At 41.0% G+C, this 27,320-nt stretch overlaps 1 protein-coding gene across 1 annotated transcript; it reads left to right on the top strand.

Annotated features, from left to right (window-relative positions):
* Positions 1-569: 569 nt before the first annotated feature.
* WDFY1 (WD repeat and FYVE domain containing 1) lies at positions 570-26,330 on the top strand. Its single transcript, XM_064457371.1, has 12 exons — positions 570-751; positions 6,731-6,798; positions 8,441-8,514; positions 9,712-9,766; positions 11,107-11,257; positions 13,649-13,761; positions 16,374-16,500; positions 18,117-18,222; positions 20,562-20,663; positions 21,427-21,557; positions 22,560-22,668; positions 23,419-26,330. Exons 1-12 carry the CDS (start codon positions 615-617, stop codon positions 23,476-23,478), a joined length of 1,233 nt encoding a protein of 410 aa, XP_064313441.1. The 5' UTR covers positions 570-614; the 3' UTR covers positions 23,479-26,330.
* Positions 26,331-27,320: the final 990 nt, after the last annotated feature.

Below are 27,320 nucleotides of genomic sequence, written 5' to 3'. Positions count from 1 at the left end.
GCTTCTAGTTTAAAAGGCACAAAGAAACGAGCTAATATATTTCCCATGACTACACATCCTTCCTCAGTTCATACCCTTCCCTTAATTACTCCAGGGGGAATCTCCGTTGCTTCGCTGCCGTAGGGGGCCCCCGGCCAGCCGTGGGCAGTGAGCGGCGGGCTCCTCGGGGCCCCGGGGAAACGGCAATAACTGTATTTAACAGCAGCCCTTCTCCTGACTTCCGTGGGGTACGTACAGGAGAGCGTAGCGAGCCCCACGGAAACAGTGTTTGGGCCCAAGGCCGCCGCCTTCTCCTCGGGGAAGCCACAGCCCTCCTGGAGGCGGCACCTCCAGGCCGGGCAGGCTGAGGCACGGCGCCGGCAGCCCCTGCCCTGAGCCAGACCGTGCTTTCTCGCTCTTCCACCGGATACGGCCCGCGGCTCCTCTATTCTAGAGAATACGCCCGCCACCGGCCCGCCCTACACCAGAGATGACAACGGCGCGCGGCCAGCGTTGCGCCGCTACACAGGGCAGCTCGGCCCGGCGGGGCGGTGCCGCTACACGCAGCGTTACGGCGGGCGGCGGGCTTCCCCCACGCCGTCAGCTGACGGGTGGCGGGCCGGGCCGGCGGCAAGATGGCGGCCGAGATCCACTCGCGGCCGCAGAGCAGCCGGCCCGTCCTCCTCAGCAAGGTCGAGGGGCACCAGGACGTGGTGAGCGCCGCGCTCCTCATCCCCAAGGAGGACGGGGTCATCACGGCCAGCGAGGACAGGTACGCGGAGGCCGCGGCGCGGCCCCTCAGGGCCCGCTCCCCTCCCTCGGCGGTCTCGCTCCCGCTGGGGCTGGGGCCGGGGCTGAGTCCCCGGCCCCGGAGCCCCCGGAGCCGCGCGGGCGGCGCGGTCCCGCGGCGGGCGCTGGCCGAGCAGAGGCAGCGCGGTGCGGGGCGAGCTGCGGGGGGAAGGAAGATTTTTACGCTCTAACTTTGCCAGGAGCGCGCAGCCGTGACTCCTTGCCTGGAGCCGTGAGGAAATAACCGAAGCTGCAGTTGGAGGGAGGAAAATAACGAGCCGAGTTCCTGTCCTGGGAGGGAGGCAGCGGCTGGGCCGAGCCCGCACGGCCGCGGGTGGGAGCGGGCTGGGGGCGCCCCGCTGGCAGCGTTTCCCTGCCGATGGAAGAAGCTGTTGTCCTTCACGCGTGCTTTCAGCCCCTGCGAAGTAAATGGAAAAGTACAGCTGACTTCTGCAGTGGTTATGAGCAGAACCAAAAATGTGGGAATATGTTTGCCTTTAGCTGTGCTGGCTTACTCACTTGTAGGTGCGTTGCTGCTTCCTGTCAGGAGAGTTGGAGCTGCTTCCCCTGCCTGTCAGGAGAGCTGTGTCAGTCGAAACAAGCCCCTTCTGATGGCTCAGCCTGAAGGTCTCAAACCTGCTTCGTTCTGGCTGAAAGAGTCCAGGGAGTGAGTTGGCAGATCTGAGGGGAGAGGTGGTGATGAGCTGCTGAGGACGGTGGTTTCTGCTTGGGAGGGAAAATGCCTTCAGGGTCTAATCCCGATCCTCTGTACTGGCTTAGGTAGCATGTGAAACATCTGTCACAAAAACTGGTAATGTCATCAAGCAGTTATTCAGATGAAACAAAAATGGATGTGAGGAAGCAAATAGCGCAGAGGGGTGAGAGGTCTGCACTGTAATGGTGAAAGCTAGAATTCCCCCTGTGCTATGTGGAAAGTGGCTTTTAAATGTGAGGAGGGGTAGGAAATGCTTCCTAAGAGCGCCTGTCCAGAAACCACGGCAGTGTTTGGAAGGAGCGAGTTAAAGTACGAAAGTACATTCTTTGACATGTAGCTTGGTGGAGGGATAGTTCTACGGTTATAATGCAAAACTTCTAAAACTTAATTTGTGTTAGTTTTTGCATGAATTCTCATCTAAAAAGCCTGACCTTGTGAGAAACAGTGGGGTATGAGGGCTGAAAAATCAGTAGAGCTATGGTATTACCTGAAGTGGTAAACTAGTTTTTCTGGCATCTATTTTTAGGTCAAAAAGAGCAAACAGACCAGCTAGCAACAGCACCTGCTAACTTTATAGGTTTGAACTTCATGATAAATTGGTGTAGCTTGCCTTACTATGGGAGTTTCCTTAGATCTTTAAACTTTCAGAAACTGTTGCACTATATTGCCTCTGATCTGGGATACCTCCTACAGTACATCAAAGCCTACTCACTCACATATCCTTCATCTACAGTTTAACATGTTATCAAACTTACTGCTCTCCTATTTGTTCACTAAAAATGGGGTGTAGGTGTTAATACTGTATAGCTGAATATGCTGCTAGAAGCAAGCAAAGTCCACAGTTCAAGAAGCAAAAGAGCTGCTGTGTACACCAAAAGAGTAAAGCCAAAGTATTTTTTATTACATCTTAATACAGCTAAGGCTGTCAAGTATTTCATAATAACAAGTCAGAGGAATGTGTTTACAAGTTAAGGAGTGAGGAAAACATCAGTGCACAAGCATTCTCCAGGAGCATTGGAGATTATCCTCTCATTAGAGGAGCTGTCGTTCTATTTTAAATTATATTTCCTAGAGTGATAAGTAATGGTTCTATTTTTGAGGGTAGAAAAGATGCTGTAGCAGAACTGTGAATACCAATAAAAATCTAGCTCTTTTTTTTAAAGTTTTGAAGCCAAAAAAGGAAGGAAGAATACCTGCAGGAGTTAGGTAGTTAATTTTCCCAATCTGGTTATTTTTGTCAGGGTACTTGCTCTCTGTGAAGCTTTCTCAGAATTTACCTAGAAAGGATGATTAACTCTGTGTCCCTGTGGGCATCTTGCCTGACCCTGGCTCCAAGACAATGTTTGGAATTGTTGTAGTGTGTCCCTCAGCCTGGGCAGCCACCTCGGGTGTCAGCTGTGAGTTAGCCGTCTGCTCGAGGCTGGCTTGTGTTTTCTTGGAGCTGAGATAGGCCAGTGTGGGCTGCACAGATCTGTGATACAATCAAATCTCTGGACTTAGCCATATTATCCTTGTTCTCAGCAGACAAATAGCTAAGGCAAGATGAGTGTTTCTCAGCTGTAGTTGGGGATGCTGAGGGATGATAAGCTAGTGCACAAGACTCTAATTGCAAGATGAAGGTATTACATTTACCACAGGCTAACAGGATCTCTAGAGTCGTTAGCATATCTGAATGCTGGTGTTCTGTGACCATCAGCAGCTGCTATTACATTGGAACCACTGCTTAAATTGCAGCATTAGGGTTTTTTCCAGTTATGAAAACTAAATATTGGTCAAAACTGATGTTTTAACCAGCAGAAATTTGATAAAAAGCATCAACTGCAAACTGTCCTTGAGCTTGCATTGCACTGTGGTTAAGCCAGATTCCTAATGCTGTTTTGGGAACACAGTCAACAGCAGTCTGAATACTTCTGGTTTATTTTGACTACCAGAAAAATGCAGTCTTCTGCTCTAGCTAGGAAAACAATGGTTAGTGACTGCTTTCAGCTAGGAAGGCAATTGTTAGTGGTTTGAAGGTGTTAGGAAGATGTAGCTCTTGGAAGAGGGCTAGTGTAGCTGCACAGTACTTGCAGCAGTGCTGTATTGTAACAAGTTTGGACTTCTCTGCTAATCTTTCATTGCTTCTTTCTCCCTGATGTATGTGCATTTGGCTTTTAGAGGGCAGCTTATGTGGCATGAGCACAAATGCTGTTGGAATGCTGAAGGATTTTCTCTGTTCCCAAACCCCAGATTTTTTTCTCTAGCACTGTTGGGTGCTTACTCACTCTGTAAAAGAAACAGCAATTGAGAACAGTCAAAATCCTTAAAACTGGTAAGACCACACTCAGTGTTGCTTAAAGATGGCTTTTGCGTGTGTTTCTTTGTATTACTTTAAAAAAAAAAAACACTCGCCAAATAAACCCGTTTGAAGTACTCTTCTATAAATATGCATGCTTTCCAGCCGAAAGCACCTTCCGGTTCAATACTCAATGTTAGAGAAGTTTGGGGGTCTTTTTAAATCTTGTTTTACTACTTCCTGCTGCTTTCAGATATCTGACTCTACTGTAATTTAAAAAGTACGTATATATCTCTGGGTGCTCCTTAATGAGTTTCGACATTTTTACATCCTTACTGAGACTGCTGCCAAACCAACCTGTGTCTTTCTAGGCCTTTAAAAGGGAATGCTGAAGGAAAGGTGAGTGGTAGCCAGCTCTTCTCAGGTACTGAGCACAGGCCTCTTCATTAAATAAAGACCAAGTTTGAGAAGAGTGCTAAAGACTGTAGGGTTGATGTGGTGGTTCAAAATAAAACAATTTCATGGTAGAAGGAGGCTGTGGAAGGACTTCTCTAGCCCTTTAAGTTAGAACAGGTATTTCATGAATTAATTTGTCCTAACAAAAGGAGATGCACCACAACAACAGGTCTACAGAAGAGAGAATCGAGGAGAAGTGGGATTTTGGCACAGGTTATTTTCTGACTACTGTGAAACAATATCTCCAAATCTTGCTCAGTCAGAGCTTTGTATAATTAGATATAAAGCTGTCTGACAGCTTATCTTTGCAAGTATGAGGCTAGTGAAGTCTGAATTGTACTTAAAGCAAAATAAGAAGCTTTCAGAAGTTAATTTTGATAACTCTTGCAGCTGTTTGGTCAGGCCCTCAACTTTAGTGAGGGACTGTTATTGATGATCAATGCACAAATTATACTTCCAGAAAATAATTTGCTTAGAAAAAGCAAAGCTTTGCTTCCTTTAGATTAATTCCTAGTTTAGTATAATCAACAAGAATACTGAGATGAAACAAAGCCTACTTCGGGAAAATCAGCAATGCATGATCTTGGTCTCTGTGATAACTCCTAGTTGTTTTATATCAAAAATATTTACATGGTTTTAGTCAAAAGTGGGTGAAATTAGTAAAGGTGAAAGCTACTGTCTGACATGTTCAGAACAGTTTGAATATGATTGAGCTGCTTTAAAAAGTGGAATAAAAAGCCATTTAATGCATAGGTGCTAACCCATGCTGCTGCTTCCATTTGCATCATAAAAACGAGTTGGAAGTATTGATTGTTTTGTTTTCTCATATTACCAAGGAATAGAAACTGCTCTTCTGAAGTGTTCACTCTCTGACCGTGAGGCAGGGTGTTGATTATTGTAAGGAGGAAGTGATAGCTTTTAAGAGACAGTCCTAATGCGAAGTATTTTATGGACTGGAGTAATGTGCATTTGCCACTGAACTAGTAGAAAAGTCACTCGATTCAAAAGCTGAAAATCATTGTTTTGAGGCAGTGTGTACTCAGCTGTATTAATTTCAAGTTTTAGGAAAAGAAAGTACCTTAGGGGTGGGCGTTTTCTGCTTTATTTTTGAATGGTCTTGTTAAAAAAAAGCCCTAAATGGATTACGAAATTAGAATGCTACCTTTATATCTTCAACCTGAAGAGTTCTAGTCCTGACGCAAGATACCAGTCCCCTCCTGTGCTCCTTCTGTTAAATTCTTACTGGCAGTCCTATCTGATGTTTAGCAAATCTATCCCCTAGGTTTTTTCCTAAAAAATTCTAAATACCAGGCCTTTTTTTAGCTAAAAGTAAATAGAACAACTCATCTCAGTGAAGTCTCTTGACAGTGTTTCCAGGTACACATATTTACAGATCATTTAGGTTTCCATTTAGGAATGAGGAAGTTGGATTTAAACAGTAACAAGAAGGCAAACAATGGCTTGGAGAGGAAATTTCAAGTAGACTTAAAATAACCTTAACACTGTCTACATGCGTGCTCTTAAATTCTTGATGTAGATTCCCTTCAAATGTGCCAGTTGTAGGAATGTTTTTAACTGACAGTAAATTTCCACTTCCTTGCTGATTCTCTTATATCCCTCCCCCCAGGGTTTGAACAGTCACGAGAGTGATATAATGCTAAATGTTCCCAAGACCATTTTTTCTTCCTTTCCAAGGCCTGATTCTGGAAGGTTACAAACTAAAACCAATTTTATAAAGAGCCTTAGCATGCTGTCCAAGTTGCCTCGTCAACTTCTTTCAATTCCTGTTTGACTGGCTAATCAATCCTGTTCATATTTAGGCCAGAGGAGCAGTTGCTTGTCCTTTGCATTTGTACATGAGGGAGTAGAGGCATGGCTTAGAGGAAATACTACTGAACTAGATATAGTGTCCTTTATGGATGCATACATCAATATTTGGGGATGGAGATGTCAGTAATGTGCTGGTCTGGAGGATGAGATGCTTCTTTTACTAATACTCAGTATCTGGCTTGCTGAAGGATGAGTTGCACAGAGAAGCTGTAAAAATTCATAAGTTCAGACTTCTGTAATGGAATGATTTACAATTCTTTTTTTAAACACATCAAACACTTAATCTGCTATAAAACAAGCTGTGGTTTGCTCTGCAAAGATGGGAAGTTCCTGTAACTTGAATTTGACTTAAATCAGCCAGAGCAAGGAGAAGGAGTTAAAAGTGATGCAGTATATAGCAATTTCTGAGGCAAGCTGAAATAGTATTTCCCTTTTGTTCTTACTGAAACTCAGTGTGTAGTTTTGAAGAAAACTCAGAATTCAAAGGTGGCTATTCTTAGTACTATTATTCTTGTTATGAGTACTACTGGAGTGCTATTATTTCTATTACATTGTTCCTCTAACTATTATGTTTGAGTAGCACAAAAGCTAAGAGGTTTGGGGCTGATGTATAAGTAATGAACTGGTTCAGATGCAAGGGGTAATGCACTTAGAACTGTCTTCTCCCTGCTCTTCCCATGGCACAGAACAATACGAGTATGGCTGAAGAGAGACAGTGGACAATACTGGCCCAGCATCTATCACACCATGTCATGTAAGTACAGTGCTAGAGGTGGTTAAGTGATGGCCAAGCATAGCCTGGGTTTTGTACCTGTGCCATCTGTGGGAATATGTCCTTCCCATTTCTCCAAGTGCTGGATTCACCTAACAATCTTGGGAACTTTGCAGCAACTCTAGCTCAGACTTTAATTTGAAACTAGCTGCATAGCGGGTGAGATCTAAGGTAGCGTTCTGTCAGAACGAGATCTTTCACCAGGTAAATCACTGTGTGGATCTGCAGCTGTAGATGTCTCAAATGCTGGCAAATAACTCATCTGCTGAATAAGTGAGCTTTTCAAACCACTAGCTGAAAGTTCAGACACAAGAATATTCTCTGCTTTCCAAGGTGCAATACCGGCTAGCAGCTTCAGTGTTGAGTAGATCCTGAGTGTCAGTGTGCTTTTTTGATCTTGAAACATCACTCAGCCTGGGTGCTTTGCTGTAACTTCTTTAATGTAGAGTTGCTACCTAGACACATACAACATATAAAAAGGAGGAATACAATGACAAAAAAACCCAGCATACAAACAGAGGATAGTCTTTGGAATGACAATTTCTGAAGTAATTTGTATATAAATATTAAATGAAGACCATATAATTGGACTCCTTGATGTTCTGTGTCTCTTCAGCTGCAGGCTGAGTAGCCTAGAATCTAGATTAGAAATGCCAACTGTAACTTTTTTTTTCGTAACAGTTGATCTAAATTACAGTTGCTCCATTTATCAATTTTCTAAATAGACTATTGAGATTGTGCTCTAAAAAGGTATATCCAAAATAAGATGTGCCTGTGGGTAGTTCCAAGGGATGGACTTGTCCTTACGCAGTATGAGCACTGTAATATTTCAGACTGTCCTGTCTGGCTTCAAAATTCTAAACACACCTTCAAGGCCACATTTTCTGAGGGTCTTGGAGGAGAAGGTATTAGCTTAGAACACTGTATCTCTCTTGTCCTTGTAATTTGCAAGTTTAATGAGGATGTTCTACAGTGAATTTTTTTTGCAAAATTTTTATTAGGACACTTTATAATTTTGGTGTCATTGCTTTTCACATCTATTTTAGCTCTTAATTTAAAAAAGGGAATGAGTCTTTAGAGGTTTTCTGCTAAAAGAGATTGTATGCAATCTCAACAACATAAGTCTCAAAGTTACAGATGTTGAGACATGATTCCATATGAAGTTGACATGCAATTACATATTTCTGTCTAGCACTTTAGTGATACAGTCCTCAAATCTAAATAATGAAATATTGCTCTTGTATACAACTTGGCTCCATTTGAAATAATTTTAGCAAGCTCAAGTTCCTCAGTGTAACCAGCTGCACATGCTGCTGTTGCTAGCTAGGCTTTCAGCCTCTATAAAATTCCTCTTACTGAGTTGCACCTTGTGGCAGGAAGTCACATTTGCATATTGTTCCCAGAGGTATATCTGAGTTACTGTAGTAGTGTACCTTTCAACGTCTTCATATATGGGAATTTAACTGTTTTACCAAGGGACGCTATCTATGCAGGCTAATTTCTATCAAGCTACTTAATCTTAAACAGTTTTTGTCCTGAGTGAAATAATTGGTTTTATTAAAAAGTCATGTGTATCCTAATACCTCTGTTTCAATAAGTGTAATGTGCTTGTATTTTTTGACAGCACCATGTTCAGCCATGGCCTATCATCATGACAGCAGACGAATATTTGTAGGCCAGGATAATGGAGCTATCATGGTAAGTTGCTGTGACTTTTTTTCAGAATGTAGATTAGAATTGCTTAGATTGTCTGTGAGCATCAGGTATTGCTGGGAGCTGATAATTTGGCTTTTTTCCCCTTGTTGGAATGCGGCTATTACTAAATGGCTGAACTTCTTGGCAGTTCACCTGAGATGTACGTGGGAGGACTGCAAATAAACACAGGTGGTTCTGGCCAGATGTGAGCCAGCTAGCCTCAAAAAGTCATTGAGCCAATAGTGTAGCAGTGGACCCAAACAATTACACTTTGTCAAGAAATTACTTTGAGTATGTTAAGCTGGGCAGAGTGCCGTTGCGGTGCACTAACAGGAGTTGCAAACTGCATCTGGCCAGAAGTGTGGATCTGCTTGTATCTTGCCATGCACGTGTTGCTGGATTTTCTTGCTGCAGGTCTTTTTATGATGTGGAAATTTCAGCACTAGCTCTAAAATTACAAGAGGCAGGGGTGGTTTCTTTCCTTTCTAGGAAGTCTTCCTCTGTCTTTCTATACTCTTGCTGTAATTGCTCTCCTTCTCCGGGAGAGAAGATACATATGGCAGAACAGAAAGTGGGTCTGTATTCTTCCCCTCTTTTCTTGGCAAAGGAGGGGAATCTCATGACTCTCAGATGCTTTAATGGTCTTCTTCCTCTATGAAAATAAGGTCAAAATAATAACTGTCCTATAAGGAGCCAAGATATTGCATGAGTGTCATAAATATTGATTCTACTGATAACTACTGTGAATAGCCTACACAGAACTACATAGAATAGTGATTCTAATGATAACTACATGGAATTGTAAGCTGAGACTTTTCAGTAAGCTTAAGGGATCGAATAGAGAGTACTCCCACTTAAATCTGCCCATTACGAAGTCTTGGATACTTAAAATCCTGAATACTACAACATACAGTTTTGTTTGTTGCTGCTAGGGACAGGTGATATCTCTTCTTATAATCTCCCTTAAGCAAACTTGGTTCTGAAAGGGTGCTCCCTGTTGAAAATGTAGTTTGCTAATAATCTTAATTATGTGTCATTGCGTGTCATTGTGCTATGTTCCAGCCTGAAGAACTGCTAGTTTTCAGTGAGACATATTGCTGCTATGCAGATTTTGGCCTGTGAGGTTACTGCTCTTCTTTGGATATCAATATTGCTGATGTCACTGTGGTATCTTTTCTAACTGTTCCACTTTGCTTTTAGGAGTTTCATATTTCAGAGGACTTCAATAAGATGAACTTTGTGAAGACCTATCCAGGTGAACTGTTAACCAGTGCCTACACTAATATTTCTGTGAAGGGGAAGCATCTAAAATGCTTGGGAAACTGGACACTGTCAGAGATTAATCCAAATACAAGTCCAAATACACTTTAAATCTGACTGACCTTCTAGTTGTCACTTGGTTAGGGGTAACTGCCATAAGATAAAGTTCTGTTATTGAGTAAACCTCAGTCAGCTGAGTCTGAGTTGCAGTCATTATCATTAAGTTCAGTACATCATTAGCCTGCGAGTGTAATGAGCCAGAACTAGTGAGTTCAGATTTTACTCTTCAAGTGGAGTCATTATACTGCATGAATGTTAGGTTAACAGCTTTCTAAAGGTGCCTTTTGGTATTTGCAATTTCTATCCTTTCTTTCTGTAATCACTGGGCTTGGTTACTTCTAGCTGAAGACGAGTCCTTGCCTTCTTGTCATCTTAGGAGAGCAATATGGATGAAAAAGATTTTATTTTTCTGGTACATGGGGAATATTTATGGAGGTGCTAATTTCAGCATTTGTCTGCACATCCTTACAAGAAATACAAAACTACATTGCTGGTTAAAATCAGAATACTGAAGTGAAAGGCCTGAAGAAGACTCTTAAAGATCACAGATTATGTAGCAAAACAAAGTGCAGTTTGTCTTATGACTCCCTGACAGTGATAGAAGCAATGTGCTTGCTTAGGAGAAAAAGACCTTGTTCTTAAAGCAACAAAACCCTCTTTTATCCTAAGGAAGATGACTTGGCAACTCAGTCAAGGGAAGTACTTACATCTTGGCGGGCAGGGGGAGCTTCTTTCTAATGCTCATGTAACTTGCTTAGTGGCAGCGTTCTAAACAAAGCTGGGTGGGATTTGGTTGATGTCACACTTTGAGTGCTGTGAACTAGATATACTTTCAGGTGCTTAAAAGTGTGAATCTGAGCATAGCTCCCCTGGGATCAGGAAAAGAGGCACTTAAAAACCTTAATTGCTTTCTTTAGATGTGTTATATTACTCCCCAGAAGTCCTGGCGTAACTAGAGGAAGCTGCGGGTTTGCATGTTCCTTAGCCAGAGCATCTTGGGTATCCGGGCTGAACTCAGATTCTCTCTTTGTGGGAGAAAGGCTTAAATTAGCTGACTGACATGTTTGTATCACTTAAGCTATTTAGAAGGCAAATACCAAACAGAACAATGCTAACCTTTTAATTCAGCCTAGAGGCAAGTATAATATAGTCAAAATGTCTCCCTGGGGCTTTGCTTAGATATCATCTTCAACCTGTGTCTCTCTGAGTTAGAACATAAGAACACATAATTTTAATTTTTAGGAGAAACTAGCCAGAATGTTTTTGTTCCTGCAGCTCATCAGAATCGAGTGTCTGCTATTACTTTCTGCCTGACGTCAGAGTGGGTTATCAGCACTGGTCATGACAAGTGCGTCAGCTGGATGTGCACCAGGAGCGGGAGTATGCTGGGGAGACATTACTTCACCTCTTGGGCTTCATGTCTACAGTATCCTTTGAAAAATTATTGCTACCCTGAAACTGGAGAGTACTTTGTTCCTTTAGCTCAATTTATTTGCTCCTTTTCATGTAAAAAGCTAGAGTGTAACCTCTTACAAGTCTGAGAACCCTGATTCTGATCAGATGTTCAATACCTTTGTTTCTCTTAGCTGCTGTTAGACAATAGAAGGGGGTTTGTGACCTCGAGTTACAGAAATTGCAGTGTGTACTAGTTCCTAATTTTGAGACTTTTTTCTGGAGCATCTTGTAGAAGTGACTAGTAACTGTATCTATAGCCTGGCCTTTATACTTTGAGGCAAGTCACTTTGTTCAACAGATGCCAGTGTCATTTGAGTCCTTGTAGAGCATAAACCAGCACGAAAACCCTTTGGACTGCTTTAATTTTTCTGTCTTTGCTCATGTTAATCTTTTCTATCTTTAAGCTATGGGGTATGTTTAAACTTCATTCATTACTAGTAGTAATTTGTCTGCATGCAGTTTGCTTTCCTTCAAATCGCTTTTAACTGCAGCATTTGTAGCTTAAGAACTCCGGTTGTTTATTCAGCTGTAAGTACCTCAGGGCATTCTTTATTCTGTGTAGAAGACTTACAAACACAGTAGCTTAAAATGTAGTTCATATATTAAAACTTTTGAGCATGAGTGAAATACTTTAAATTCTAAAACGATTTTTTAGCACTTGTTAATGGTGGCAGTTTAGATGTGGCTGGACAGTAAATGGAGGTAGTGGTTGGTGTATGAGGATTACTGGCAGGAATGTTGTAAAAGTGGCATGATTCAAAAGCTGAAAGAGATCAACTACATCTCTGGAAAAAATAGACCTCTCTAGAATTGCTATATACCTGCATAGTACTAAGAAACTAGGAGGAAAGCTAACTGCTTGGTAGCTGGCAGCATGTCTAGTCTTCTGAGGTCTCCCATCTCTGCAGACCCTGCCTCACTGACTGAAGATCCGACAGGTTGTATTGTTGTGCTGTTGCTCTTTTTTGCTGTCTTTGTTTTAGAGGTTGGGGGGTTGTTTTCCACAAAACATTTCATGTACAGCTCACCTTGGCTGAATGCACGAAACTGGCTTTATACTGGGGGTGTGGGTGTGTGTTAGGAGACTGACTAGCTCACAGAACTAGGGATAATGCTAGCCTGAACTTTGAAGATGAAGAAAGGATCACATGTTCAGGAACTTAGTGTATTTGTTGAAAGCAAATTGTTTGTCTCAAGATTCTGAAGGCTTAAGAGGTTTCAGAACCATCATCAGATAGCAAAATAGCTGCTTTTTCAGTTGTGGTGGTAGGCTTTTTGGTACACTGACTTTTTAAAGATAGTCTTTCCTGTTGTATGGATTAAGCTACTTGGCTAGCTGCTGCCTATGTTTTTGTGTGGCTCCAGGAGGACAGGTGAGTTTATACATAAATAACCCTTGGGCTATGTGTTGTTGCCTGTATGGGGTTTTTTAGCTCTTGTTTATATCCTGAATAGCAAAAGCCTTCTAACGGCAGCAAATGATCTAGTTCCATATAGCTTGATGTGCTTTAGTTTCCAGAGGCAATAGTTACGTAGTGGTAAAAACCAAATACCAGAAAACTGTTATGATGTATAATGCTTTTGCCAAGCATGCCACCTTGTTAATAGATCCCATGTTAGGATGTGGTGTGGCTTTTAATGTCAGTGTTAAATGACAAAACACTTTCTGAAATACAGTTCAGTCTTCAAGCAAGATGCTCAAGGACCTGTATCAGTAATCTTGAAAGTGCAGAGAACGGAAAAAGAAATAGCCACACCTTCTTGGTAGCTTGAACATTGGAAGTATACTTCCACTGTAAGATAAACTAGCTGTGAAGGGTCAACATCCTTGTATCTTAGTTTTCCTATCCTGGGGGCATCAACTAGTATAACATGCTAGAAAACTAAGAGTTTATAGTAGCAGATACTAGGTAAGACTGAATGCTACCCAGTGTCCAGTGAGGTACTCGTAGTGGTAGCTCTGCACTGCAACAAGTAGCCTGAGGAGTTCTGGCATCTCTTGTAGAATATCATGAGTGTGTTCTGTAAATACCTGCTAGAAATGGTCTAAATCTACTTGCCTTGTCTTAAACTAGGAGGTGGATTATCTCATGACTTCTCCACTGGCATTCTAGAACTTTTCTCACATATCTTCTATACTGTCTTACTTGCACATGTAGGGAGTGTGAGGTGAAGAGAGGAATGAAAAAAATTTAACTATTATGGTCTCCAACCCCTTTAGAAGTAGTTATGTAAATATTTATCTGTCATATTAAAATGTTCTTTTCCAATTTGTTTAGACTCTGTAGCTGATAGCTGTGCTGTTTCAGTCCTGTAAAATGTTCTTAAGAGCAAATGAGGCTTCTCCTTGACTGGTGTTCAGATATGATCATGAAACTCGGCATGCATTTGTTGGTGATTATTCTGGCCAGATCACTCTCCTGAAGCTTGAACAGAATACATGCTCAGTTATCACAACACTCAAAGGGCATGAAGGTAAAGTAACTCTTCCTCTTAATTCCACTTGACCCAAATCATGGTACCTCTTTGTAAATTGGGATGAGATGGTCAGTTAATGTCTACCTCTTAAGGATAGATATTGGATAAACAACCAGTGCAGGGTAGTAGTTATAAAAAGCTGTTCAAAGCTGTACATATGACTGTTTCTCTCAGAACAGACACATTCTTGCTGAGAGAAAATCTTAGCCTTATAAATACTGTCAGGTATTTTTATTATAGATGAAAAACAAAGGTAAATATGTGCATTTGATTAAACACAAGTTGTCCACTAGATGGCCACCTTTTAAAACGTTAGTCTCCTTAACATTGAAAAGAAAGGATGAGAATGTGTTACTTTCCCCAACCCACCCCAGAGCCCTTGTAGTACTATAATAATACCTAAAGCAGCTTTAGCTTAGTCTAGGTTCTAAAAAGCCACTTAATTCTTTCCAGTGCAGACTTTGGTGTTCTGATCAGTCTTAATGAGACTGGTTCAGTTGCCTGTGTTTAGCTGAAACAAGCTATATGCAAGAAATCTAGAGAGCCTTTTAGAATTGAAACTGTCTAGTCAGAGATAAATGTCTCATCCTGGGTAGTATAGGTAAAGTCCTTACATCAAATGAAGAACCAAATAGTCTGTAACATGATATGGAGCCACAGTCTGCTGTAATGAGTAAGGCAAGAATACAAATCACAGAAGAATATGTAATTTAATAATATGCTGAGGGAAATAAACAAGAAATAAACAAAACATGCCTCTTCCCCTGTGGTACTGGCAACTTTCAAATCAGCTGCCTAGTTTGCATTTGGGTATGGGTGAATAACTGGGTCATGAGCATCTGACCCCCTGGAAAAGGCTGCCTTGTTTCATAGCTGTAAGTATAGAGTAGACTTTGTTAAAGCTGGGTGGACTCCTGATTTACAGATGACTGCAAAATTATAAAGCTGGTTTTGAATGTGGGAGGCAAGTTGAGTTTTTCAAATGATAAATGCGTCTTCTGCTTTCAAGCAGAATTTCAGATTGTTTCAGTTAAGACCAAAATAATTCTCCTGGCCCTAGAGACTCCTTCACTTTTGTATGCTTCTGCACTGGTCTGTGTTCAAATGCAACTCTTTGATAGATACTATTGTTAGTCTGAAAGCAGCATGTCTTGACATGGCACTACATATAGTGCATATTCTATCTTTTGAGTTGCGGTGGGCTTCCAAGCACAAACTTCAGCAGTGCTGTCTGCATAGCAGGCAACTTTGGCTTGTATATAAGTTCCCTAAGGGGATTGTGATCCACAAAACAAGAACTGTTATAGTATAAAAGATTATTAAATTTGAGGGGCAGAAACAGGTTATTCTTCAATTGGTGTAACACTTCATCTTTCTTCCTTTGTTTTTTTGGTTTTTTTTTAAGCAAAACAGATTATGTGTAACCTTTTTTCCTTCATAGTATTTGTGTAATATTCTCAAGACCTGGTAACTCTAAGTTTAAATGGCATCTAGGTCTCTCTGAGTGCAGCTGTGTTTGCCAGACTTCATCTTGTTTCCTTTCTAGATCTTGCCTTACTGTGACTTCATAACCAAACAGTGTTTGCTTTGCAGTTTAAATGGTTTTAGAGCTTGTCCTTCAACAGTTAGCTTCCAGAAGTCTCCATATTCTCCTACTCTGTGTAATGCTGAGATACTACTCAAACTGCCTTTTATGGGGCAGATGCTCAGTGTTTTCTGAGACTACTATTCCCAAGTGGGTCAGTGTGAAAACAGTGTAGCCCTAAAGAAGGCAAGAAAAATCTCTTGCTCCAGAGAGCTGGAAAGGACTGATTTGGGCTGTAATTACCATTCATCTTGCTTTCAGATCAACAAGGCTTTTGATGACAGCTGAACAATGTAAGGATGCTTTAAGGGGAAGGATGTCTATAAGGGAATAAAATGTTCCTGCAATTTCAAAACTACTGGCGGCATGAGCCACCAAATTACTTCTTTAGTCTGCATATGGGTTTAGTATAAGACTGCTACTGTCAGATGACTCATTTATTTCTATGTCTGACTAATGAGGTGCACAGTCAGGTTGGGCCTTCTGAAATCTAGTTTTGTAACTTATTACGTAGTGGTCAAATTTGCTAACAGCAGTGAAACTGTCGCTTAGTTTCTTATTCCAAATATTTTAAACTTGTAAGTGGTTATGTAAGGGAGTTGGTTTACCTATGAACACTGCATGCTGTCCTGCAACCACTGACCAACCACCTTACTGTGTTGTAGATGCTACTCACCGCTTGGCAAGTTTTAATACTTTTCATCTTCCAAAGATCACATAGCAGCCTGCCTAGTGTTAAAACCAATTACCTAAATACAAGGGGCAGAAAGCTAGTAACTCGAACTTTCTGGCTTATGCTTTGCATCTGACTTTATTCTTAGGGATATTTTGTTCTGTTGTCAGATGCTCTTTGCCTCTCTAGCAGGACTGTATCTTGCTTTTGCATGCTGTCCTTTGCCTTAATGCTTTCAATATCTGTTACTGTAGTAAGGGAGTACCTCAGGTTTGAGTTTAATGACCCAAAAGAGCATCATTGTGTTGGGCAGTGGCTCCCTTAGACTAACTGCAGAATGTTCTTTCCTAGGAAGTATTACTTCCCTGTGGTGGGATCCTGTTCAACGACTGCTCTTCTCAGGTGCCTCTGATCACAGCATTATCATGTGGGATATTGGTGGAAGGAAGGGACGAACACTGCTGCTCCAGGGACATCAGTATGTAATGGTGTCTTATTTTTCCTACATGTTCTGTAATGAACACAGTCCCAGGAAGACTAAATAGCATGGCAAGATATTTGAATCTGTGTGAATAATGGAGAAAATAGCTTTTTGCAGAACTCGGAGGACTTTGAAGGGGAAGAAAGATAGTCAGTACTAGGAAAGCATTACCGAGAAATCTTTTTTTTTTTTGCTCGTGTTTGATACTTCTAAACCATGGGTAATGAGGACATAAGATAAAAGTAGGTTATAGAAAGAGGTGGGTAAGGATTCTATATCGTCTTGCTTGGACTTCATGTAAAAGTTGCATGCTTCTGTGTTGTAAATACTTCACTGAATTGCCTGTGAGGGTGGGGCTAAAAACTTAATTTATAAGCATGTTCGTGTACTTGTGTCAAATAAGCTTCAATATATTCCTGTTCTCTGTCTCTTTCTGTCAGTGAGGTGATAAACTGATTGGCTAAACTACAGCGGTGGTCTTTCAACTTCAGAAAAGTGTGTCCCATCTCCACTGTTCTGTGGATTAGGTAGTTAGTTGTCTGTAATCAACTCTTTACTTTCAGACACGCAACACTAGCTGCTGTTTTTTAAATCTAGGGCCTTAATTCAGTCTGACAGACAGCTCACAACTGAAGATATATTCTACTTAGAAATGCAGTGGTAGTAGAGATCTTGTTTGTTTAAAGAAGTATTTGTATAGTGCATTCTCCTCTTGTCTAATTCCATAGATGCCTCCATCCACCTTTGATCAAGACTGATAGCCTTAGCCCTAGAACTGTTGTTAAATCTTGAGGATTTAGTTTTATGGCTAAAGAACTAATAATAGAGTACTGGTTACAAAAAAGTAACTGAAGTCAGTGACTGGAGGACTTTATACTGCTGTTACTGCTGCATCATGTGTCCTGGTGAAGACTTATAGCACTGTTAGTTTCTCTTCAAACATCACACTTAGCATCAAACTTCATACTGAATGGGAAAGTAAGTTCTTCTGTGAAGCAAAATGACTTTTTAAATTCAACTTAGATGTTGCAAAGCAGTCTAATACCATTGAGATCCTTTGTTTAGTTTCTTAGGGTAGACTTCTATTTTGCTGTGACTTTATTTAGGATTAAACTGTCTTATTGATGAATGCATGCTTTGCTTTGCAGCCTCAGACTTACTCATTGTGATTTGTTAGCAAAAGCGGAAGCTTCGTCTGCTTCCTAGCTGTGTCTTGAAACAAATATTTCTCTTCATTTTTTCCAGTTGTCTCTGTTTTGATAACTGTCTCTCCTTGCCAACAGAGAAGAGTATTTGCATGCACACTCTGAGCCAGTTGACACTCAGCTCACTATCAGGGCTTACTGCCAGCAAATGTTAACATGGAACTGTACCTCTGGTATTCTGGTCAAGCCTGTAAGAACACTGTTATAGACAACATCCTGATGCTAGGGTAGCGCTTAGGAGACAGCATCTGTTCACTCATCTTCTTAGCTCTACTTAGTAGACTTATCGAAGTGTTTGGACATCAGTTTTGGCTTCCTAAGTAGCTTTACAAGGCTGAATCAGGGTTTGCTGGGAAACTAAGCTTTGTTTAAATACCTATGGGAAAATAGTGTCTACTTTGTTTGCAGTGACAAGGTGCAGGCTATCTGTTACATCCAGCTGACACGACAGCTGGTATCTTGTTCAGCTGATGGGGGAATTGCTGTCTGGAACATGGATATCAGCCGAGAAGAGGTAAGATCATGTCCTACGTCAAAGTTGTGGGGGTTTTTTTTTGTGGTTTGTTTTTTTTTCTTGCCCCTTTTCAGAGGCTGATGTCCTTTGCTTAGTCAGTTCTGCAGGTTGTTTTCCTCATATTTCCTGAAACTTTAAGGCTGAATGATGTTACTAAAACCTGCTCTGTTCTAGTGACTGGCCATACTGCATTGTAGTAGATGGATTTCCAGGACAGAAATGCAGGACAAGTTTGGGACTGCTTAGAGTCTTATCTCAATGAGACCACATGTTCCCTGGAATGGCTACAGCCCTTGCTGCTGTAACACTCTAAAGCAGGCAAGCTTTTGCAGTGAAGAAACCAATGGACTGTGCTTCAACAGTCTTGAAATAAATTCTCAACTCATGTCAAAGCAGGTAAAGAAGTGAGATGCTGTTTTTGAGACGCAGTTCAGAACGTAGAGATTCAGTGCCCCGACAACATTTCTTTTTTTTTTAAAGACCTCAGTACACAGCAACTGTGCTTGCCATGCACATTCTGGATCAGTTCATTTCCATCATAGGAGCTGAAAAGATGTATGTTACTACTATCTTTAGTTAAGCCATAATTATAGGAGTTAGATTCGGTTGCTGCCCTAAGGCAGTATTTAAGACTCAGCCTTCCTTGTCCTGTTGCTTTTCCTTAAATGCAAGTGTCATGATTAAGAACTGTTTTCTGACATGTGTTGAGCTGTCACCTTAAACACACTGAATGCTGTATGTGATGCTCCTAAGGTTTTCACCATGATGATCTCTTTTCAAAACTTATGTGATATTATGAAACTTTGTAGTTGCAAGGAATTGACTTATAATACAGTTGGGAAAACTAGATATGGCCATTTCTCATCTGGATCTACATGCGATAATTAAGGGGTCTTCTAAATAGTAGACAGTTTTAATGCAATTAAAATATGATTAACTTAGAGCAGCCATTATGTCTCAGAACTCATTAAAAAAAACATAATCAAGCCCAATCCAAAAGCAAAGAAACTTAATGTTTAAAGAATGTTGAACAGATTGCCTCTGAAGCATTAGCTATGAGTCATGTTATAGCTTATCTTCAAATGTGCGCTAATGCACATAAGACTAGAAGGCAGACTTTTTTGATTAGAAGGAATGGTGACTCCACTGACAGCTGTACTATTGATTTTGGGCAGTTGTGTATGTTGGTGATAGTGTTGGTAGTGTTGGCAGGTTCTTATGCCTACTTAATGCCTGAAATTAAGATGAAAAGAGTAGGAAGATACTCTGGTTTTCTGTTAGCGGGAGCCAGAAAGTGGATTGTCTTTACAAAAATGCTATTAACTGAGAATTGCTATTGTAAGTAACTGAAAGAAGCAATATGCAACATCTCACTTGATGGAGAGGCGACTCATTTCCTCTACTCTCCTCCCTACCCCCCACACTGGACTTGTTACTACCCTTTACAATATTTTCCACTAGCATGGTGGAAGGAAGGGGATGGAATCATGGCTGAAGATGTAGGAACTGGATATGTGGTATTAATAAATATTCATGGTGAGATGTTGGTGCAACTGACAGTCCTATTGTTTTATTACTATCAACAATGGATGCAAGTGAGATGTGGAGAAGAGCTGCTTTGTTCCAGCTTTCCTCCCATCAGGTTTCAATGAGACTCCCCCATCAGATGTATAAAGTTGTATATAATATACATGTTCTAATTCAGGTCTATGTACTAAAAATATTGTGCCTCACTTTCTATCCCTTACAAGGATGCTCAGTTAGAGTCTGAGAGTGTTGAAATGTGTGAAAGCTCTAACTATTCTCATTTGGCCTAGTCAATTTATAGCAGGAAAAATATGTGGCTGGGAGAATGAATGCTTAATGAAGATGTGGGCAGGATGGAAAATGCAGATGAGTTCTTAACTATTTCAAACTGCAGCCCTAGGGAAGCAGAAAAGATATTTACTTCTGGACACCCCCCACTCACTTATAGAGGGGATGGCTGCCTTATAGCTTCTACAGCTTGGATTACACTAATCCTTAAAAGTCATCTAGGCAACCAGAGCAGCAGTCTTTGAATTAGTTTTTATATTTAAGGCAGTAACATAACATACTGCTGTGGGCTTAAAAAGTATAGGAGGTGTGTAGGCAAAAAATAACTGTAGTCAGGGCTTTGGGGTTTTTTGTACTAAACTTCCTAGGTACCATACCCCAGGCAATCTGTTGTTGTAATGGCCAGAGCTGAAATAGGGCATCTTCCCAAGTAAAATTTTACTTTAGGTTCTTAAAGCAAACTTCCTTGGCCGTCATGTGAGGAAAAATAATTCTAACTGCTTGCATTTCTCACTCTTTTGTAGGCTCCTCAATGGCTAGAAAGTGATTCCTGTCAGAAGTGCGAACAACCTTTCTTCTGGAATATAAAGCAGATGTGGGACACAAAGACGTTAGGGCTGAGACAGGTGAGATTGCTGGTTTGAGTGCTTAGCTGTACTTCAGCACTTAAGCAAAATGCAAACAGAAAACCACTAAAGCTGTTAGATCTTTTAGAATGTTGGTATTCTTGCTGCTTTGAAGTGAGGGTTTATTGAGAGGTCATAGCTTATAGGCAGTGCTAAGAAATTTCCAAATTCTATGGAAAATGTTGCATCAAACTTTCAGCACAGCCTGCTTTGCCCTGTGATAAGAGTGCTCTGCTGGATTTATCTGAATATTTTTATGCACTGGAGCTGTGGACATCTAATCCTCAAGTGTTGTGTAGAGTGGCACACAATGCCCCATAACTGAGCAAACTGCAGCTTCACATGTTGTAGGGCACTTGATTCAGTGAAGCAGTGGAGTAAGTGGAAGTAAGACTTGCTCTTACTGGGCTAGAATGTGAAAGCTTTCCAGATAGCTTTCTTTTTGGAGGGATTGGACAGGCACCAAGACATTAATCTGTTTCTGGCTTTTTTAAGCTGTTATTTCCTTGGTTGCTTGTTCAACCCTCTCTTTCCCCTGCTCCCATAAAAAGCTTGCAAAAGGAGAAGAGGATGGACAGGGAGAATGTAGAGGTAAACGTGTTAAGGGCCAAGATGACTGTTCAGAACTCCAGAGTCCTTGGTTGAAGTAACAGAAGACTTCCTAACAGGTTGCAAAACAGAAGCTTTGTTGTTCAGTGAACACTCGGCAAGGTGGTTGAGTGGCACAATATATGTTTGTTTTGTTTCTTCTTCCTCCATGAAGCATCACTGCAGAAAATGTGGGCAAGCAGTGTGTGGCAAATGCAGTACCAAACGGTCAAGTTACCCAATCATGGGATTTGAGTTCCAGGTCCGTGTCTGTGATTCCTGTTTTGAGTCAATCAAGGATGAAGAGTGAGTATTAAGGAGTAATAAATTAAAGTAATACTGCTGAGGTGCAGAAACACTTGGGCTTGCTCTGCAGCCACACACAATGCTACACAAACATGCCAAGCTGATTCTGCTAATAGGCCACTTTTGCCTTGGGCACTCAAAGCGCTACAATGGCAGAGATCTCTCAGCTGGCTCTGCAAGCTGATTTGGCTCAGATGTGGTATTACAACTTTATCTGCTTTATTTCTATTCCATGAGCCCAGATCTAGAGTTGAAACATATTTGTCTCAAGACTTCTGTTTAGGTAAAAGCTATTGTTTGCACTTAAAATAGCTAAATGGGTGCCTAACAATGCATCATAGCTGCCAGGATGTGTATGCATTACTTCATGTACACTTACTGAAAACTGTTTCTACGGAATGTTCTTCGCAGCGCAACATTATTTTCCCCGTGCAAGAAAACTGGGTTAAACACAATTTGCTGTCTCATTAAACTCTTCTTAGCAATGAAGGAACCCCCTTTTTGTCTTACTTGAACAGCACTGTTCACTCTCTTGCCACTTCCTTGGACGCTTGCCACGCTAAAGGTCCAAAGTAATCAGATGCCAATTTTGGGGGTGTTTAGGGGTGGGTGGTTGGTTGGTGGGTTTTTTTGAAAAAGGGAGGTGCTGTGCCCTAGATGACTTACTATAGCCAGAAAAAAAAAAAATGTAGCTGAGCTTGACTTTATAACCAAGAGTAGAATTATTTAGTAATGCCATGTCCCACTTCTGCTGTAGTATTATTACATTAGCCAGGCTGCAGAAGGCCAGGAAATGTCACACCTGTGTAAACTACACAAGTGATGCCTTAGCATGACTGGCTAATTTAATTCTGTCACCTTTAATATGGCACTGCAGTTCTCAGGCCTGATTTATTAGTACTTCAGCAATTTAATTTTCTTGTAAGTTTATTGTGAACTGCTATAATGATGCCATCAAGCTTCGTATGACGGTTGGCTTTCATTTGAACCGTTCTCGTGCAGCCGTACTTCCTTGGCAACATTTCATGAAGGAAAACACAACATTTCACACATGTCCATGGACATCTCCAGAGGGCTAATGGTGACTTGTGGGAGCGACCGGATTGTGAAGGTATTCATGTACCTCTTTCCTGCATTTATTATAGGTAGAGGACTAATGTCTGTATATACTTTTTTCTTTCTGACAACTGTTGCTACAAAGCGGCCAGCAAGAATTGTATTTGTTGTAGGCTGTTCTTCCTGCAGCTGAATGAGGAAATGACCTGTAACTCCACTGCATGGCATCTAGCTGTCAGAATTGATTACTGTTGGTGTCCTCTGGACAAACAAAGCAGGCATCAGCAGTAGGAGAATCTGCCAGCGGCTTTAAAGACACAGACATGATGAACCGTGCAGGCTTCCTTTACTCTGAGCTCCCTGGCTTCTTGCAGCATTGCCACTAAAAGCCCTGGTTATGTGACAGTGGCATGGAAATCAGACTGGTGTAGAATCTTGCTGTGCTTAAGCAGTACATCTGCCATGCATGGCAGAACTGAGACTGTTCCAGTCTGTCCCTGTTTTACTGTAAGCGTGTTTATAACAAACTGCATAGCACTTTTGAAAACAGACCTACAGAGAACTGCTAGGGCTCAAGAGAGTCTTCTAAGTTTGGGTTTTGGTTTGTAAGGCTGGTACAACTCTTTATGATGTCTTCATCAAGTATAGTTTTAACAGAATTTGTTACCTTCTTTCCAGGGAGGTCTTTATGTTTGCTTCTATGCCTCTTCTATATGCTTACATATAGAAGCATATTTACATATGCTTCTATACCTCTTAGGTCATACAATAATGCTGTGTAATTCTTCACAATATTTTCTTCCAGATCTGGGACATGACGCCAGTAGTTGGTTGCAGCCTTGCAACTGGCTTCTCTTCACGCTGATCTCATACCTGACAGGTTTATGCACCTTATGTACAGCAATATGCACCGAATGAATGGAATCCTTCTTAAGAATATTACCACAAACACTGGTTGCTTGATTCTTCTGCTGCTGTTCCAGGATGGACAGTCACCTTTTGTAGAGCACGGCTTTTCTGTTGGGCTCACCAGGAATCTCCTTGGTGCAGAAGTGCGGTTTCACAGCCTCTTGGACTAACGTAAAATGGCTTACCTGCAATATGACACCTTGATGAAAGGACCTGTTGTTTCTCAGTTTACATATGTAGTGTTAACAATGTGCTATCTCTGCTGATGTATCTTGTACAGATACCTTGTAGCTGAAACATTATCAGAGTAAAACGAGTGTTGTAAATTCAATTTGTGCAAATAGTAAAATAACTTATTCTTTCTTCCAAAAAGCAGTTCTGTAGAAATACTTTTGAGCAGTCACTGTCTAAACTGCCTCCAAAAGGTATGTTGGTTATTCCTATGGAAGGCGGAGATACTTCAAAGTGGCAGGTGGCTTCTTTCAGATGAGGTAGTAAGAGAACCTTTGATCACACAAGATTTCCTTTAGTGGCTTTCTTGTAGTGTTTGTCTTCAAGTCTGGTTATTAGTGAAATCACTTTTGTGGGACAACTGTTCTGTTTAGATAGCTGGTGAGTCTTTGAACAACTCTAGGCTCTTTCAGTAGTGTTTTAGCATAGCTAATAAACTTCTGTAGTTCTTATGAAAACATGCAGCCCAGCTACTCTACTTTAAAGACAGGTCGTAGGTATGAGCCATGTACTTTGACAACTCTATAATGCTGTTAGAATGGGAAGCTAAGCAAATCAGCCTCATTAAACATAATGGCTAAGAAAAAATGGCCATCTACATTTTAGAGACTTTTTTCTGTGGAAAGGCTGATGTTTCTTTAATGGTAGGGAACTCTGCTGAAGTGCAGGCTAAATTCAAATACTGGCTTGGTGTTGCTTAAAACAGCTAAATACGGAGCAATAATTATTGAGGTACAGAACAGCTGCTTTTTTTCCCCTGCACCTAGGTCTGTTAATCCTGAGATATCTATGTTGATCCTTTTCTGATTCAAAGATGAGAAGTGTGAGGAAGAGCTGGGAGGCTTTTATGACACTGCAGTTGGCACGTACAGGAAATAACTAATGAGATATTGTCAATAAATTGGTCTGTCAGTTGTGTGAATTTCCTACATTTGAACACTGTAAGGAGAACTTATTTTGAAACTTTGAAAGCTAAGGCAGTATGTCACAGAGTTTAAGCTTGGAACTGGTTAGATTTTTCTGAAAACAGATGCATATGTTTGAGGACAAAAAATGTGGGTAGGTCAGCTGGCCCAGAATAGGTGGTGTTGCACAACTATCAAAGGCAATAGGCTCTTTCTGGCAGAGGGCTTAAGGGTTAGACTGTCTTTATTTACAGTAACAATCAAGTGGTGCTATGAGTGTTAGTGATTTCAAGTCCTAGGTGTGTAACTTGACACTAATAATGTGCATTGGACCATGCTGTAGGCTGAAATAGATAAAGATCATGGTATCGTTAATATGTCATGATTCACTTGCGTTTTAAGCCAAAAAGCTGATAGTCTCCAAAGGGCATTAGAATCCAGAATATGTTAGTTACTGGTATTTTGGATTTGGCTTTGTCTCCCTTTCCATAGGCCTTCTCTGGAAGTTTTGTGAAGAGTCTTTCAATTTGCCAGGCTTATTGGGTAACTGAAGAATAAACAAATCCCTCTTTTGTGGGAATCCCAAAACTTGTCTTGCCTTCAGTTGGGGATTTAACACTTGTCACGCTGATTTGATTGATCCCTTGCTACATGCTGTATAGCCTATGTTTTTTGAGAAGGCTTGTTTCTAAGCTATTGAGAGAAAATCAGCTTGTACTGGAAAAAAGTAGCAGCTTTCTGCTCTGAAGGCCTTCACCCTTGTCAATTAGCAGGTAAAGTGAATGGTTGAAGGGGTGAATAAGCCCTGATAATGTTCTGCATTCACTTTCAGATTTCTTCCTATCTGGCTCCGGAAGAGAATGGAAGACTTCTTCCTTGCAGCCTGTAAGGCAGAACATGAGTTATTTTGTTAGAACTGTTTAAGATCCTGCTGTGGTAGGTAAGGAGGATCCAGGGTCTTGAGTTAAGCTAGGAGATTGATGTAGATGTGGGATGAATACCATATTCTTCAAACCAGATATTCTGAAACTTACACCAGTGATACTAAGGTGTAACTCCTTTGCAGCTAACACTCGTGAGCTTCAGCTTTTTTAGTTCTGATTAGTCAACGTGCCCCCTGCTCAGCATGCAGCTCCTCCCCTTCCCTGTGAATACTTCCTCTGCTTCTTTACATTACAGTTTTGCCACTAGATAATATATTCTTTACTACATATTGTTAAACTAAGGAATCTATTTTCTATAATTGATAAAGATAGCGTCAGTTCAAATATAACAAGATAAATATGGCTGCTCAATCATTAGTCATTTAAGTATACTCTTGGTGTTGAATGAGTAATGCTTACAAACCACTAAAGAGATAGTGTTTTTGTTCATAAACAACTATTTTGAAGGCACATACTCTCTCATGAAACTGAACATACTTCAGCTATGTCAGCTCAAGCGTGCAATTACTGAGAAGGCTTGATTTGAAGCATTACTAATCTCGCTTGTATAACCTCCTTCACTGGGGCAGGGAAGGGGAGCAAAGGGTACTAATATGTGCTAATTCTTTACTAGTTGTATTTCTGTACCCTGCATAGTTAAGAGATGTTAGATAAATCTGTCCCTTGGTCCTTCTTGTCTGTTTTTTAAACTTTGATTACATGTACAATAAAATATTTCTTGATATTCACTTAGTCGATTTGGATGATCCATCTTTTCTTCCATTCTGTGAATACACAACCCCGATTATATGCTCTGGCACCTCCTTTACATGACTCGTCCAAATTCTAGGTTGGAGGGAGAGCTTGTCAGATGTGTTGTATTGGCGCTGAAACAACTGCTGCGTGGTCCCAGCTAGGGATGTATAACTATATCCTGTGTCCTGCTTGCCAGCTCGTATAGACCTCTTCTCTGGTTCATCTGGTTCCCCTTCAGAGGTCTGCAAAGGTTCTTACTACATAGAGTATCAAAGGATCAACCCCTACCCTGAGATCCCTTGGACTTGTTTGAGGTATTAGAGAAATACTTTTATGCTGGATGGGATGAGCGGAGTCTATGATATGATACATACACAGAGGACACAAACTGCAGCCACAGGAGATGTTACCTGTGTCTCATGATACTTTCTCACAGGGAAAGGGTGGGGGCAAGCTGGGAAGCATCCTTATCCCTCACAGTTACAGCCTTCATTGGCTCAAACACAGCACTATCTGGCTTTGGAATGCCTGGTTGGCCTGTTAACATGTGGTGTAGCTCTCTGCTCCCTAAGGTATTCAGGAGCAATAGAATGAATCTGGAGGGTGGCTGGTAGTCTGTGTGGTGTATAATATTGTATCGTTTGGGCTTTTGGTCTTTTTTTTGTTAATGAGACATGGCTCATTTTGATTGGCTTAAATTTCTCACCTTTCCTAAGGCAAAATACCATTTTGTAGTTCCAGCAAAAGCTGACTGGAAACAATGAAGCTGTTACCGATCTGTAGCTGGAAAAGCCTGTTTAGATGTGTATGTAGACCATTTCATAGAATGTTTTAAATATGGCATATGAATTCTAGATTAGTTAAGTGAAAATGTGTGAGAACTGTAAATAGTGTACTTGTAGTGAAAGCACTAAAATGCACGAATTGTTTTTTTAAATGAGAATGCATAGTTGATCACTTCTGACATTGCTTATGTCACAAAC

Source organism: Phalacrocorax carbo, chromosome 7 (assembly GCF_963921805.1).
Source record: "Phalacrocorax carbo chromosome 7, bPhaCar2.1, whole genome shotgun sequence".
Taxonomy (NCBI): Eukaryota; Metazoa; Chordata; class Aves; order Suliformes; family Phalacrocoracidae; genus Phalacrocorax; species Phalacrocorax carbo.
Note: the sequence above shows the minus strand (reverse complement) of the source record. Positions and strands in the feature narration are given on the sequence as shown.

What these genes read in the sequence shown, in the direction of transcription:
- WDFY1 (XM_064457371.1), top strand. Translation starts at nt 615, where the DNA reads ATGGCGGCCGAGATCCACTCGCGGCCGCAGAGCAGCCGGCCCGTCCTC. An exon ending in AACACTCAAAGGGCATGAAG is followed by an intron (nt 13,762 to 16,373) that starts GTAAAGTAACTC and finishes GTTCTTTCCTAG; the next exon opens with GAAGTATTACTTCCCTGTGG. An exon ending in GAGTCAATCAAGGATGAAGA is followed by an intron (nt 21,558 to 22,559) that starts GTGAGTATTAAG and finishes GTTCTCGTGCAG; the next exon opens with CCGTACTTCCTTGGCAACAT.